Raw genomic sequence first — 15151 nt, forward strand, 5'->3', positions numbered from 1 at the left:
GGATGCCGTCAAGCTGAAGAAGGTGTCCTACAGGACCCTTTTGTCCTGTGGGACTCTGGAGGCAGCTGATGGGTACCGGCAGGCCAAGCGGAATGCGGCTTTGGTGGTTGCTGAGGCAAAAACTCGGGCGTGGGAGGAGTTTGGGGAGGCCATGGAGAATGACTTTCGGACGGCTTTGAGGAGATTCTGGTCCACCATCCGGTGCCTCAGGAAGGGGAAGCAGTGCAGTGTCAACCAAGGTTATTATAGTTTTGCTTTTTAATATTAGTTTTTATTTCTATATTTTTTCTGACCTTACTTGGGAATTCAGTTTAGTTTTAGTTTTCCTTCATTGTGTATTTTTAGTTTTAGTTTAGTTTTTATTTCACAAAGACATTTCTATTTTATTTTTATATATATTAGTTTCAGTTTTAGTTTTAGTAATTATGGCATGGAGCCCCTAATGGAGGCACAAAATAACAGAGACGGCGTCTGAGATTAAGAACAACATATGCATTATCTAAACCTGTTTATCCAGAGTAGGATTATAGGAAATCTGGAGCCTATCCCAGCAGGTTTGGATGCAAGGCAGGAAAAATCCCTGGTATGCAATATGTATGATATGGCTGATATTAAGAACAAAAAAGAATTGGATATTTCAACTATCTGTTTTGAGAGAGAGAGAAAAACATTGAAAAAAGGAGACAAATATTTTAAAATATAATTCTGCTAATGGATTACTTTCACAATATCAGGTATTTTGAGTTGTGAATATGAACTAAAAAAGAAATAAATATGGAATAAATACAAAAACCCATTAGTATGTTTATTTTTACATCACTTGTCAGACCCTCTACCTTTGTTTGTATCTCTTCGTTGTTAAATGATGCACTTTTAAAGCAAAAGTGATTGGTCAGCAACAATATGCTGATCTTATATAATGACCGTCAGTCTCTCGATCAGTGCCGTTTTATTTTCAAAAACCGACAGCGCTCTCCCCTCGACTTTCTTGTATACTCAGATATAGGGATGGATATTTGAAGAGTAAACCGCAAGACAATGATTATATTTTTATATTATGTACATCAACAACAAACCAAATTAATAATATATTGAACCATTATTATAAAAGTAAAGTTGAATAAATCAGACTCTGCAGCTATATAAATAAAAAAATTTAAAAAATCGAGTACGTGTTCAGGTAAAGTACCACTTCCGGTTGATGGAGTTGGCCCAAAAGTTAATACAGATCTACAATTGTGTTGTAACAACCACATGCCGAATTTCATCCATCTATCTAGTTGCATTTTTGAGTTATCATGTTTACACACACACACAGGTGCGCGCACACACACAATTCCAAAAAACAGTATTGTTGGACACTGGTTAGTCTATAACGTCAAGATTCATTAAAATATCGAGTTCGAATTTTTTCATGATTACTATACTTTCTCTATGCTTCGTATATGAGAAAGTAAAAACGATTTCTCCTGTGCGAAGTGGCAGGTGAATTGCTGTCAACAAAAAGCAGACACCTGAGAAATAAACTGAAACGTTACTCACTCGTGATTTTTCTGTCCGTATGGTAAACGTTTTGTTGACCAGCACATTCTGATTTCAGCCATTTGAATTACATCTTGATATACAACAAGCACAAAGAAAGGCGGTACGGAAATCATTTTCTATTTCTCACGCACTTATTTCTTTATGCACCCGCAATCAGCTTGCTCTGTCACCGCAAATGCTGTGTGAACAGCCGCCCTCTGTTCACTGGATGAATATATGTGGGTGGCTCGTGGTGGATGACTTTCTGTTTTAGAGAAAACTTACAAGGGTTAAAGACTAACGGCAAGAATATTCATTCAAAAATGAAAACTAAAAACATTTTAGTCAATTATTATTTTATTTCAGTTAGTCTTTCCAGCTACTTTAATAGCTTTGTTTAGTTTTAGTTTTTCATTTCGGTTTTGTTAATTATTTTATTTCAGTTTACGAAAATGTTTTTTTAATTATAGTTTCAGTTTTGATTTTAGTTTTCGTTAACTATAATAACCTTGGCGTCAACACTGTATATGGTGGGGATGGTGCGCTGCTGACCTCGACTCGGGACATTGTGGGTCGGTGGGGGGAGTACTTCAAAGACCTCCTCAATCCCACTAACATGCCTTCCAATAAGGAAGCAGAGCCTGGGGACTCAGAGGTGGGCTTCCCCATCTCTGGGACTGAGGTCACCGAGGTGGTCAAAAAACTCCTTGGTGGCAGGGCCCCGGGGGTGGATGAGATACGCCCGGAGTTCCTCAAGGCTCTGGATGTTGTAGGACTGTCTTGGTTAACACGCCTCTGCAACATCACATGGACATCAGGGACAGTGCCTCTGGATTGGCAGACCGGGGTGGTGGTCCCCCTCTTTAAGAAAGGGGACCGGAGGGTGTGTTCCAACTACAGAGGAATCACACTCCTCAGCCTCCCTGGAAAAGTCTATTCGGGGGTCCTGGAGAGGAGGGTCCGTCGGATAGTCAAGCCTCGGATTCAGGAGGAACAGTGTGGTTTTCGTCCTGGTTGCAGAACAGTGGACCAGCTCTACACCCTTAGCAGGGTCCTGGAGGGTGCATGGGAGTTTGCCCAACCAGTCTACATGTGTTTTGTGGACTTGGAAAAGGCATTCGACCGTGTCCCTCGGGGAATCCTGTGGAGGGTACTCCGAGAGTATGGGGTACCGGACCCCCTGATAAGGGCTGTTCGGTCCCTGTATGATCGGTGCCAGAGCTTGGTCCGCATTGCCGGCAGTAAGTCGAACCCATTTCCAGTGAGAGTTGGACTCCGCCAGGGCTGCCCTTTGTCACCGATTCTGTTCATAACTTTTATGGACAGAATTTCTAGGTTCAGCCAGGGCGTTGAGGGGGTCCGGTTTGGTGGACTCAGGATTGGGTCACTGCTTTTTGCAGATGATGTTGTCCTGTTTGCTTCATCAGGCCGTGATCTTCAGCTCTCTCTGGATTGCTTCGCAGCCGAGTGTGAAGCGGCTGGGATGGGAATCAGCACCTCCAAATCCGAGACCGTGGTCCTCAGCCGGAAAAGGGTGGAGTGGCCTGTCAGGGTTGGTAGCGAGATCCTGCCCCAAGTGGTGGAGTTCAAGTATCTCGGTATCTTGTTCACGAGTGAGGGAAGAATGGAGCGTGAGATCGACAGGCGGATCGGTGAGGCATCTGCAGTAATGGGGCTCTGCATCGGTCTGTCATAGTGAAAAAGGAGCTGAGCTGCAAGGCAAGTTCCTACCCTCACCTATGGTCATGAGCTATGGGTAGTGACCGAAAGAACGAGATCGCGAATACAAGCTGCTGAAATGAGTTTCTTCCACATGGTGTCTGGGTTTTCCCTTAAAGATAGGGTAAGAAGCTCAGTCATCCGGGAGGGGCTCAGAGTAGAGCTGCTGCTCCTCCGCATCGAGAGGAGTCAGATGAGGTGGCTCGGGCATCTGATCAGGATGCCTCCTGGACGCCTCCCTGGTGAGGTGTTCCAGGCACGTCTGACCGGGAGGAGGCCCTGTGGAAGACCCAGGACACGCTGGAGGGACTATGTCTCTCGGCTGGCCTGGGAACGCCTTAGGATTCTCCCGGAAGAGCTAGAAGAAGTGGCCAGGGAGAGGGAAGTCTGGGCATCTCTGCTCAAGCTGCTGCCCCCGCGATCCGACCTCGGATAAGCGGAAGAGGATGGATGGACTGCCTAATATGAAACCTTGTTGAAAAAACATTGTAAACATCAGGTTGGAGATTCAGAGGGCCATGTGGCTGGACAGCTACTGAGTACTGTGGTTTCAGAAGGCAGAGTGCATGATGCAAATGAAACATCTCAGTGAGAGAAGGTCTTGGGGGTAAATAAGTAATTCGCACATAATAATAATAATAATAATAATAATAATAATAATAATAATAATAATAATAATAATAATAATAATAATGGGCGGCATGGTGGTGCAGTGGTAGTGCTGCTGCCTCGCAATAAGGAGACCTGGGTTCGCTTCCTGGGTCCTCCCTGCGTGGAGTTTGCATGTTCTCCCCGTGTCTGTGTGGGTTTCCTTCGGGTGCTCCGGTTTCCTCCAACAGTCCAAAGACATGCAGGTTAGGTGCATTGGCAATCCTAAATTGTCCTTAGTGTGTGCTTGGTGAGTGTGTGTGTGTGCCCTTCGGTGGGATGGCACCCTGCCCGGGGATTTGCTCCTGCCTTGCACCCTGTCTTGGCTGGGATTGGCTCCAGCAGACCCCCGTGACCCTGTATTACAATATAACGGGTTGGTTAATGGATGGATGCATAATAATAATTCTCTTCATTTAATTTTGTCAATTTCAGCAATAAATAGAAAAAAAAACAATCATACATACAGAACATTACAATAATGCACACATCACTATAAAATTGTGAGAACATTGAAATATGACTAAATAAAACTGATTTCAGTTTTGGATTAATCTCCCACAAATTCTCTCATTCAAACCCATCCATTCTGATGCAATCTCCCATACATATATCATCAATGAACTAAACTGAGATTCAATGTACTTGAGTCTCTTGTCTGGAGTTCATTTCCCAGTTCAGTACACAAACTGATTCTTTTGGTGAACTAGTTCAGCATAATGAAGTGTGAGTCTCTTATCTGCAATTTGTGAATAAACTTGCAATGGTTCTGCAGACCAGTAGCGGTATAATAGTTCATTCAATCAGTCAGTGTACAGAGACGTCATAGTCACTCAGTCAGAGGGAAACAATCAATGGAAGGTGCTTGGTGTCATCTACCAAGTCAGTCATTGGCTAATTGCCATTATGACTGTTTTGTTGAAACAGTTTACTGATAGGCTATTTCCCGAAGACAGCAGCCATTTAAATGAAGTTAAGATGATAGCTCTGGACTGTCGTGCAATATAAAACATAGCAGGCTCTGTGCATGCCTTGAAAAGATTTGTTTTTTAATATCAGTACCAGTATGCTTGTTCAATGATCAGAAAAAGCACAAAAGAGCTAGTTTGTTCATTTATTGCACATCACTATACTGTGCAGCAGTGGCACGTGTGCAGACGAGAAGGAGCAGCACAGTATGTAGGAACAGTGCAGACCGAACAAGCAAGTAGAGGGGAATGAGAGCTAAAGAGCGGCACGCTTCTGGGCCATAACACTGAAGTGGAGTATGAACAGTGTAAAGAAGTTAAACAAGTCCTATTGTGATTAAAACGTTGAGGCACCTCCACTGGCTACAACAGTGGGAGTTTAGTTGGAAGGCACTTAATAAAGGCTCATCAATGATTCTAAACTCCTGAAACAAGTGTTGGTGTTGTTCCTCCCTGACTGGTTGTGGGTGTTACAGTGGTGTCAGAAAGAAAATAACCACAACTGAATGAGGACAATTGCAAAATGAGAGAAAATGGCATACAATGATTACCAACCGCCACCACTATCATGGTTATAATGGAAGTAGGAACCAATGGATGACCTCTGTGCAGCAGGGCCATTAGTTAGCCAGTCTGATGCCCTGAAATTAAAGCCAGGGCAGTGTGATGGGACAAACAGTTGGGAAGTCTACTGGAATAGGCTTGAGGTATTTGCCGAGGCCAATTGTTGGAGAACCAAGGACAAGGCGGCACAACTAGTGGCAGCGTTGGATGGGGAGGCATTGAAAATACTGGAAGATGACCCAAGGACAGATTTAATGTGCCTGAGTAGATATTAGAGGCCACTGAACACTGGTTTGGGTGGAAGGAAACTAAGCTGGGGTTACAAATCTGGCAAACAGCTGAGCGTTTGGTAACCTTTGCTGATGAAGTGCGGGGCCTAGTGAATTGAGCATACAGTGCACTTCCCCTGTGCAATCAGGGATGAGTTGGCACAAGATGTATTTCTCCAGGGGTTGGCACTTACTGCTGTTGCCACCATGTGAAGCTTGCTCAGCCACTGACTTTGGAGAAGGTGCTCAAACAAGCCATTGAATTTAAGTTGGTGCGTGGAGAGAAACTGTCCTTCTCTGTGGCCCGGGGTCAAGTTGCCTCCATGACAAGTTATTCATCATCAGAGAACAAGTTCTTTGCCCTAAGAAATGAAGCCCACAACCAGGACTCCCCAGTGGAGTTAGGGCCAACACGAGCTTTCTCTTCTGCTGCCCTACCCCCAATCTGTTGGCATTGTGGATAGCCAGGACATCTCTGGTGGTTTTGCCCTCACTGACCTAGTCCATAGTCCACATCTGAGCCTGGAGAGATGCTGGGAAAAGGGCAGGGTCAAGAGTAGCAAGAACATTTCATTAGGTCTGGAGCATGCCATGCTATAGCCATGGTGGTATAGACTGACTTGTTGCCAGCTGGTTCTCGATGTTAAATCTGAGGAGTGGGTTTTTGCGGGTGGAGTTGGCCCCAGAAGCCAAGGAGAAAACAACATTTTCAGTTGGGGATGGACTGTGGCATTTTCTAGTGCTTCCTTTTGGCCTTTGAAATGCAACAGCCATCTTTGAGCAGTTAATGGACTTGGTTCTGGCAGAAGTTCCAACCTCCAGTTGCCTGGTGTATTTAGATGATGAGCTAGTTCGTGGCCACATATGTGATGCTACCTTGCACGTTCTCCATGCGGTGCTTTCCAGGTTATGGGAGGCTGGACTCTAGTTGCATCCTGGGAAGTCAAGTGCAGTGCTAGCGCTGCTGCTTCAGAGTAAGGAGATCATGGGTTCGTATTCTGGGTCCTCCCTGCATGGAGAGTGCTTTGAATAGTGAGAAAAGTTCTATAAAAATGTAAATAATAACAATAATAATAAAAAGTGTAAGCTATTGCACCAGGAGGTTACTTACCTGGGCCGCTGGGTTAGTGAAAATGGGGTGACCACTGATGATGAGAAAACAAAGGTGACAGGCCTGGCCTGTTCCCACCAACATAAGGCAAGTGAGGAGCTTTCTTGGGCTTGCTTCATATTACAGACGATTTGTATCTGGGTTTGCAACAGTTTCTATGCTAGAGTATTGGCTCACAAAAAGGGATGAACATTTGGGTTAGGGGAGGAAGAACAACTTGCCTTTCAGGCTTTAAAGGATGCTTTATGTCAGGCTCCTGTTTTGGCTGCACCAGACCCCACTCTGCCATTCATTCTTGACATAGACACCAGTAAGGTAGGGTTAGGAGCTCTTCTTTCTCAGCTGCATGCACAAGGAGAGTATGTGGTTGCATACTTCAGTCTGACTTTAAGTATGCAGGAACATAATTACTACATCACCCAGAAGTAGCTTTTAGCAGCAGTAAAAGCCATGTGGCATTTTCAACATTACTTGCACGGAACAGTCTTCACAATATGCAGTGACCATGCAGCTTTGCGGTGGCTCATGTCATTCAGAGAGCTGGAGGGACAGGTAGCTAGGTGGCTAGAGTGGCTGCAGTCCTTCCATTTCAAAGTCGAACATCGACGTGGTAGTCAACACTACAATCTGGATGCCCTGTTGTGGAGGCTATGCGTCCAAACAGACTGTCAATACTGTCAGTGACAGGAGTTGTGCAAGCTGGCAGGAGAGGCTGAAGTCTGCTGTGCCTCATTGGTGCTTTCTGGTGGTCAAACTGACTGGTAGGGGTGGCAGGACCAGGACCAAGAAGTAAGGAAGATTAAAGCATGTGTAGTGGCTGAGCACAGACACGGTTGGGAAAAAGTGGCCTGCGAGGGCTTGGCTTTTAAGGATCGCTGGTCATGGTGGGACAATTTAGCTTTTCAAAATAGGCTACTTATAAGATGACAGTGAGCACATGGTATTCGAGAAGCAATTTGGCATGTGTTGGTACCTTAGTGTGCCCAGTACACAGTCCTTGAAACAATGCATGGAAGAATAGGATCTGAACATTTTGGAATTAGTAAGACTCTTAAATGCGTCTGGCAGGGCTTCTACTGGTGGTGGTGTAGACATGATGTCGAGAGCTATTGTCACCACTGCGACATCTGTACAAGCAATAAGGGACCCTCAGGGGGTCTCTTCTTCAGCAGTAGCACATTGGCATGCCGATGGAGTGGGTTAGAATCAATATCTTGGGTCCATTCTCCCTTTCTAACCAAGGTAACTAGTACATCTCAGTGGCAGTGGACTACTTTACGAAATGGTTGGAGGCATAACCCCTGCTTGGTCAAGAGGCCAAGACTATAGCCAATGCCCTTAGCGAGGGTATGTTCAGATCAAGAGCAGAACTTTGAAAGCAGGGCCTTTCAACAAGGGTGTTACCAGCTTCAAATGCAAAAGACGCACACTACCCCATTGCATCACAAAGTGATGGGTTGGCCAAAAGGTTTATCCATGTGTTAACCCATTTAATTGGCTATGATGGTGAATGAAAGTCAGAGTGACCGGGACCAACAACTACCTCAATCCTACTGGCATGATGAATGGCCTTACAGGAATCCACACAATGTACCCTGACCCTACTGAAGGTGGGACAGGAACTGAGAATTTCTTCCTCCTTGAAATTTGCATTACCTCCAGAATTCGATGAGTATTTGTTGGGATCTGAATGCATCCACATTCTTCAAAATCGAGGTTGATGCTGCCCACGCTTTTGCTCGGGAATGGCAGCATGAGGCTGGGATATGTTAGAAGTGCCATTATGACATCCAAGCTCGGTAACACAAATTCAACCCCGGGGGACCAGTTCTGGGTATACAATGTCTGACGAAAAAAAGGACACTCTCCAAAACTCGATAGCACTTGGGTTGGACCATGCCAGGTGACTGAACGAGTAGGGGAGGTGGTGTATTGGATTCAAATGCTGCCAAGAGCCCACAGAATGCTGCTGCACCAAGATCGATTGGCACCCTACAGAGGAGGATTATGAGAGGAGGGTGGGGTGACAGTGATGAGTAGTCAGCACACTCCAGAGGACACCCATCCTGGCACTTTGGGCAGCATTCCTGGAGAAACTGTTCGTCCTAGGAATGGCTCATTCTCACACTGGTCAGGTGGACTACAAGGCTGCCCCAAAGCTATTGGGACTTTGACATGTCCTCATGGAGGAGGAGCTGGAGGGGTGGGGCAGTGTAATGATTAGGCTGGCGATTCAGAGGACAGTGTGGCTGGACAGCTACTGAGCTCTTTGCTTTCAGAAGGTGCAGTGTGTTATGCAAATGAAACATCTCAGCGACAGGAGGAAGTCCCAGGAAAAAGGGTGGAATGTGCTGGAAGCGCTCTTGCTTGGTGTTGGTGAAGGAGAACAGGAGTTCACACTGAGCAGCAGTGGCACGTGTGCGTACGAGAAAGAGCAGCACAGTTTGCGGGAACAGCACAAAGCGAAAGAGCGGCATGTTTCTGGGCCATAACACTGAATCGGAGTACGAACAGTGTACAGGAGTTAAGAGTTCGATTGCGATTAAAATGTTGAGGCATCTGCCATGGCTAGAACAGTGGGAGTTTAAATGGAAGGCATCTAATAAAGGCTTATCAGTGATTCCAAACTCCTGAAACGCGTGCTGGTGTTGTTCCTCCCTGACTGGTTGTGGGTGTTGCAATATTATTATATAAAATGCTTTGATTTTTTAAGACTAATTTTAGGTAATATATCATCAGTATTTTTGTGCTCTGTGACGGACCAACATCGCATACAGGGCTCATTTTTACCTTGCGTCCCTATTAGCTGCAGCCCATCTATCTCTATATCTTGTTTAGCAATAATATAGATTCAGAGTATTGGAAAACACTTTATCATTACCTATGACCGTTTAAATTAAACTATCTGTATACATGCGAGAAAGTTTTATTTGTATTATTCTGATTCACACCGAAACTGTCTGTAGTAGCTCAATTGGAAATTTTTAATTCCGTAAATCGAGTATTTGAGAACTGCAACAGCCCCATTCACATCATACGGCGATTCTCCAATCTTCCGCTACTGTTAAATCTTTTCATTTGCAAATGTATTGCTTTTTCTTTCTTAGTGGTTAGTTGCAAGTTTGTAAGTAATCCAAATAGTGGTTTTCGTCTTAACACACACAATGATTAAAGGAAAAAACACTTAAACACCTTCCACGATTTAGCAGCTCATTTCGTCTCCATGGAGATCGCAAACACGCGGAAACGCCAAACATCAGCACACTTCCGGTGAACGTCGTACGTTTTACGTCATCACGCACGCTGCTGAGCTTTGCTTCCTTGCTCAATTTTCATCTGTGGCTGTCTTGGTGTAGGGGCTTCTTATTTTTTGTTTTATACTTCCTACATAATTCGCCTGTTATGAACCGTCTTTTGTCGATAATCTACTCGAATTAAAATGCAATAGTTGTCTTTTCGCTTGTTAACTGTAGTGGCCACAAGTGCTTGTCAAGTCGGTTTGACTCATAAATCGTTTGCTGAATACTGAAGATCGGCAAACATGATGGCGTCCAGTTACAGTGCAAAAGAGGAAGATGGACATCCCTCTGGGGCAGCGGGGACCAGCAATTCTTCAGCAATGAAAAGCAAAAAACCAGATAACACTGCCTTCAAACAACAACGTCTCCCTGCCTGGCAGCCCATACTCACTGCCGGCACCGTGCTGCCCGCCTTCTTCGTAATCGGGCTCATATTTATCCCGATCGGAATTGGATTGTTTGTTACTTCAAACAACATCAAAGAAATTGAGGTAAGGATGTGATACTTCAGAAGGTTCGATGAAGAAATTAAATATCAATAGTTTATATTTTCGGACGATTTATGAATTAAAGTTAGCAGAATTTTGTTTTCTTAAATACCATTTTCACGCGATTAGCTCAGTCGCTAAATGTTGGCTGTACGTTTAAATATTTAACGGGTCGCATAGTTTTGTGTGTCCCTGATGACGACCAACTATTTGTACTGCTTATTTTAAACTTTTAACTGACGCAGTTTTATTTTAATAGAATTAAGACGACAACTCATACTTTACATGAGCTTTAGCAAAATTGACAGTTCGGTTCCGCATCGATTGCTACAGTATGCCATTTCGGAAGTTTTTTTTCGCGACGACTCACATTTATATTTGTACTGGATCTGGGTAAGGACCTTTATTATAATTTATATAGTGTCCACATACAGAACTAATGTAGAATTAAGCAATAGATAAACGAAAAATTAGACACACAAATTGCACATAAGTTAAAATGGATCGAATTTGAGTGAAGAAGTCAAAAGGTAATTCTAAACTGTTATGTTTAAAAAAGGTAATCCTAAACTGTTATGTTTAAAAAGATAATTAGAACACTGGCACAAATCTGTCAACTCAAACGTATGTAAATAATGTGTTTCGTTCAGCCAGCGTTTGTACACAGTAAAGGAAATGTGCAAGTAACAATATAATTTGGGACGAGAGATGATAAAAAATAAATATAAAAACAACAGAGTATTCAAAGTCACAATGCTATTCAGCTACACCGCTTTTAATTTGCAGCATGCAAATATAATCTGTTTCTTAAATTTGATTTTTATTTTTATTTTCAAAAAGTGAAGCACACTTCCCATCTTTCTTGGTTATCTGAAGCCTTTTGACAGCTCAAAGACTTCCAGGCTTGGTTTCTTCCTTAAACATATCCTGCTGTTGTCATCTTATTCAAATAAATGTCTTTGAAAACATTTTTCAAATAGTGCTTCTAAAATAAAAACTGCTAATGCCTGATTATTATTAATAATTTGCAGATGCTCTTATCCATGGTGTGTTAAAAATAATCATTATATAAGCAATAGTTGAGAAATCAAAGTGGTGCGTGAGAAGTACTGTAGTTAGTCGAATGTTAAGATAGAAAATAACAATCAAATAAAGCCATACTTGTTTATCGGTTAATTTGGTGAGTACAGTTGAAGAAATTAGTAATGACAACTGAGGTTTAGAGGCTTTGTGAAGAGGTGTCTGAACATTAATAGACCAGTAGATCTAGTTCAGTGTTATTGAGACTGATGGTGCTCTAGGCTATCCCAGCAGCAACGGACACATAGTAGTGCAGCCGGCTGCAGTGGTGTCATGCATCTCCTGAGTGTTTTGGCTCAAATGCTGGTCTAGGTACTGCCTGCATGGAATTTGCATATTGGTTCAGTGTTTGCATAGGCTTTTCTTTAGGTACTCCGATTTTTCCACCCGTATCCCACATGCTAATTGGAAACTAAATCGTACTAATATGGAGGTTTGTGAGTATGTCCTATGATACAGTGTTGCACTGTACTGACATTTTATTTTGGCTAACAATCAGTACTTTTTAATTATTTTCCTCCTTTCATTACCCCTTAAATTGCACACAATATTTATTTGTTGTTTGCTTTCCAATGCTGGTTTATTTGTATAAATTTAGGAAGGTTTTTTTTTTTTTTTTTTTTTAAAGAGTCTAGTCCAACCTGGCATGAAATGGAAAAACACAACAAAAATGCTAAAAAAAAATTAGACAAAAATTTAATTGGCATGCTGAAGTTTTACTGTATGTATCAATGCTGATGATGAGTGAGTTTGGAAGGTGGAGCAGAAAAGATAATTGATTACAGTTTTACTTATCTAAACCTGTGCACAAATGTTTTCAGCTTTCTTTTCACTATTCTTTTCAATGTGTGTTTTAAAATAAACATAAGAACTTATTTATTAATTCATGAGATGTTTGGAGAGTTAAGTGGAAAAAAAAATGAGTATGCGCTTCTTCATCTTTTGATATGGGAGTTGTTTGCCAGTGATGTTAATTAAAAATTAAATGCATGACTAAGGAATTACTATTCACTCTTGTTAATCAGGTTAACATCGTCTGTGTTACTGTGTGTAAAGAAGTTCATTTACTGGGGTTTAGGGTAAACAGTTCAGAAGTTTGGGAATGCTATTATACAGGTACGTACTTTTATGTTTAGATTGTGTTGTCATGCCTGACTAGGTTTTTGTATCAGATGATCTCTTTAATCTGTGTCAGATTCATGCCTGTAAACAATCTAATTCCAGATGGGAAAAAAATGAAATTACTGTCTTTTGAATTATAAGCAAAAAAAAACATTTTTTAAATTGACATTTTTTTAATAATCATGATTGCTGTTCAGCTGCATTTTATTAGTAATCAGTGTCGTCTGTTCTTTTATGTTTCACTTTCATTTTCTTGCTTTTATAAAATCTTATTCATCAGACCTACAATATGAAAAGGGATAACTAAGCAATCCTGAGTTAAACTGTATGGTTGAAATCTATTGTTTTGATCATATGGGATCCTTTATCCTTGCTTGACTTTATTGTAATGTAGTATTTTATTTTAAAGTTATTGTATATTTGAATGAGAACTTTTATACATTAGAATTGTGTATTTAGTTTTTAAGTTACTAAGTAATCTGTTGTTGGTTATAATTGTATAACCATGGAAAATGCAGAAAGTGATCACCAAACTTAAAGTGTCTGTCTGTAGAGCTTTTATTGTTAACTAGCAAAATACCCACGCTTCGCAGTGGAGAAGTAGTGTTAAAGAGGTTATGAAAAAGAAAAGGAAATATTTTAAAAAATAACATAGCATGATTGTCAATGTAATTGTGTTGTCATTGTTATGAGTTTTGCTGTCATATATATACATACATACATACATACACAGACACACATAAACATATATATACATATACATACAGTGGGTACGGAAAGTATTCAGACCCCCTTCAATTTTTCACTCCTTGTTATATTGCAGCCATTTGCTAAAATCATTTAAATTAATTTTTTTCCTCATTAATGTACACACAGCACCCCATATTGACAGACAAAAAAAAGAATTTTTGAAATTGTTGCAGATTTATTAAAAGAGAAACTGAAATATTACATGGTCCTAAGTATTCAGACCCTTTGCTCAGTATTTAGTAGAAGCACCCTTTTGAGCTAATACAGCCATGAGTCTTCTTGGGAAAGATGCAACAAGTTTTTCACACCTGGATTTAGGGATCCTCTGCCATTCCTCCTTGTAGATCCTCTCCAGTTCTGTCAGGTTGGATGGTAAACGTTGGTGGACAGCCATTTTTAGGTCTCTCCAGAGATGCTCAATTGGGTTTAAGTCAGGGTTCTGGCTGGGCCATTTAAGAACAGTCACAGAGTTGTTGTGAAGCCACTCCTTCGTTATTTTCTGTGTGCTTAGAGTCATTGTCTTGTTGGAAGGTAAACCTTCGGCCCAGTCTGAGGTCCTTAGCACTCTGGAGAAGGTTTTTGTCCAGGATATCCCTGTACTTGGCCGCATTCATCTTTCCCTCGATTGTAACCAGTCGTCCTGTCCCTGCAGCTGAAAAACACCCCCACAGCATGATGCTGCCACCGCCATGCTTCACTGTGGGGACTGTATTGGACAAGTGATGAGCAGTGCCTGGTTGTCTCCACACATACCGCTTAGAATTAAGGCCAAAAAGTTCTATCTTGGTCTCATCAGACCAGAGAATCTTATTTCTCACCATCTCCGAGTCCTTCAGGTGTCTTTTAGCAAACTCCATGCGGGCTGTCATGTGTCTTGCACTGAGGAGAGGCTTCCGACAGGCCACTCTGCCATAAAGCCCTGACTGGTGGAGGGCTACAGTGATGGTTGACTTTCTACAACTTTCTCCCTTCTCCTGACTGCATCTCTGGAGCTCAGCCAAAGTGATCTTTTGGTTCTTCTTTACCTCTCTCACCAAGGCTCTTCTCCCCCGGTAGCTCAGCTTGGCCGGACGGCCAGCTCTAGGAAGGGTTCTGGTCGTCCCAAACGTCTTCCATTTAAGGATTATGGAGGCCACTGTGCTCTTGGGAACCTTAAGTGCAGCAGAAATTTTTTCGTAACCGTGGCCAGATCTGTGCCTTGCCACAATTCTGTCTCTGAGCTCTTCAGGCAGTTCCTTTGACCTCATGATTCTCATTTGCTCTGACATGCATTGTGAGCTGTAAGGTCTTCTATAGACAGGTGTGTGGCTTTCCTAATCAAGTCCAATCAGTATAATCAAACACAGCTGGACTCAAATGAAGGTGATCTCAAGGATGATCAGAAGAAATGGAAAGCACCTGAGTTAAATATATATGTCACAGCAAAGGGTCTGAATACTTAGGACCATGTGATATTTCAGTTTTTATTTTTTAATAAATCTGCAACAATTTCAAAAATTCTTTTTTTTTTGTCTGTCAATATGGGGTGCTGTGTGTACATTAATGAGGAAAAAAATTAATTTAAATGATTTTAGCAAATGGCTGCAATATAACAAAGAGTGAAAAATTG

At 42.1% G+C, this 15151-nt stretch overlaps 1 protein-coding gene across 1 annotated transcript in view; it reads left to right on the plus strand.

The window, feature by feature from the left end:
- Positions 1–10100: 10100 nt before the first annotated feature.
- Positions 10101–15151, plus strand: part of LOC114648456 (cell cycle control protein 50A-like) — a 57878-nt gene continuing 52827 nt past the window's right edge. The window contains exon 1 of the mRNA XM_028797513.2: positions 10101–10593. Within this exon, the coding sequence (XP_028653346.1) occupies positions 10345–10593 (249 nt within the window). The 5' untranslated portion in view covers positions 10101–10344. The remainder of the gene's footprint in view (positions 10594–15151) is intronic.

This window comes from Erpetoichthys calabaricus, chromosome 3 (assembly GCF_900747795.2).
Source record: "Erpetoichthys calabaricus chromosome 3, fErpCal1.3, whole genome shotgun sequence".
Classification (NCBI taxonomy): Eukaryota; Metazoa; Chordata; class Cladistia; order Polypteriformes; family Polypteridae; genus Erpetoichthys; species Erpetoichthys calabaricus.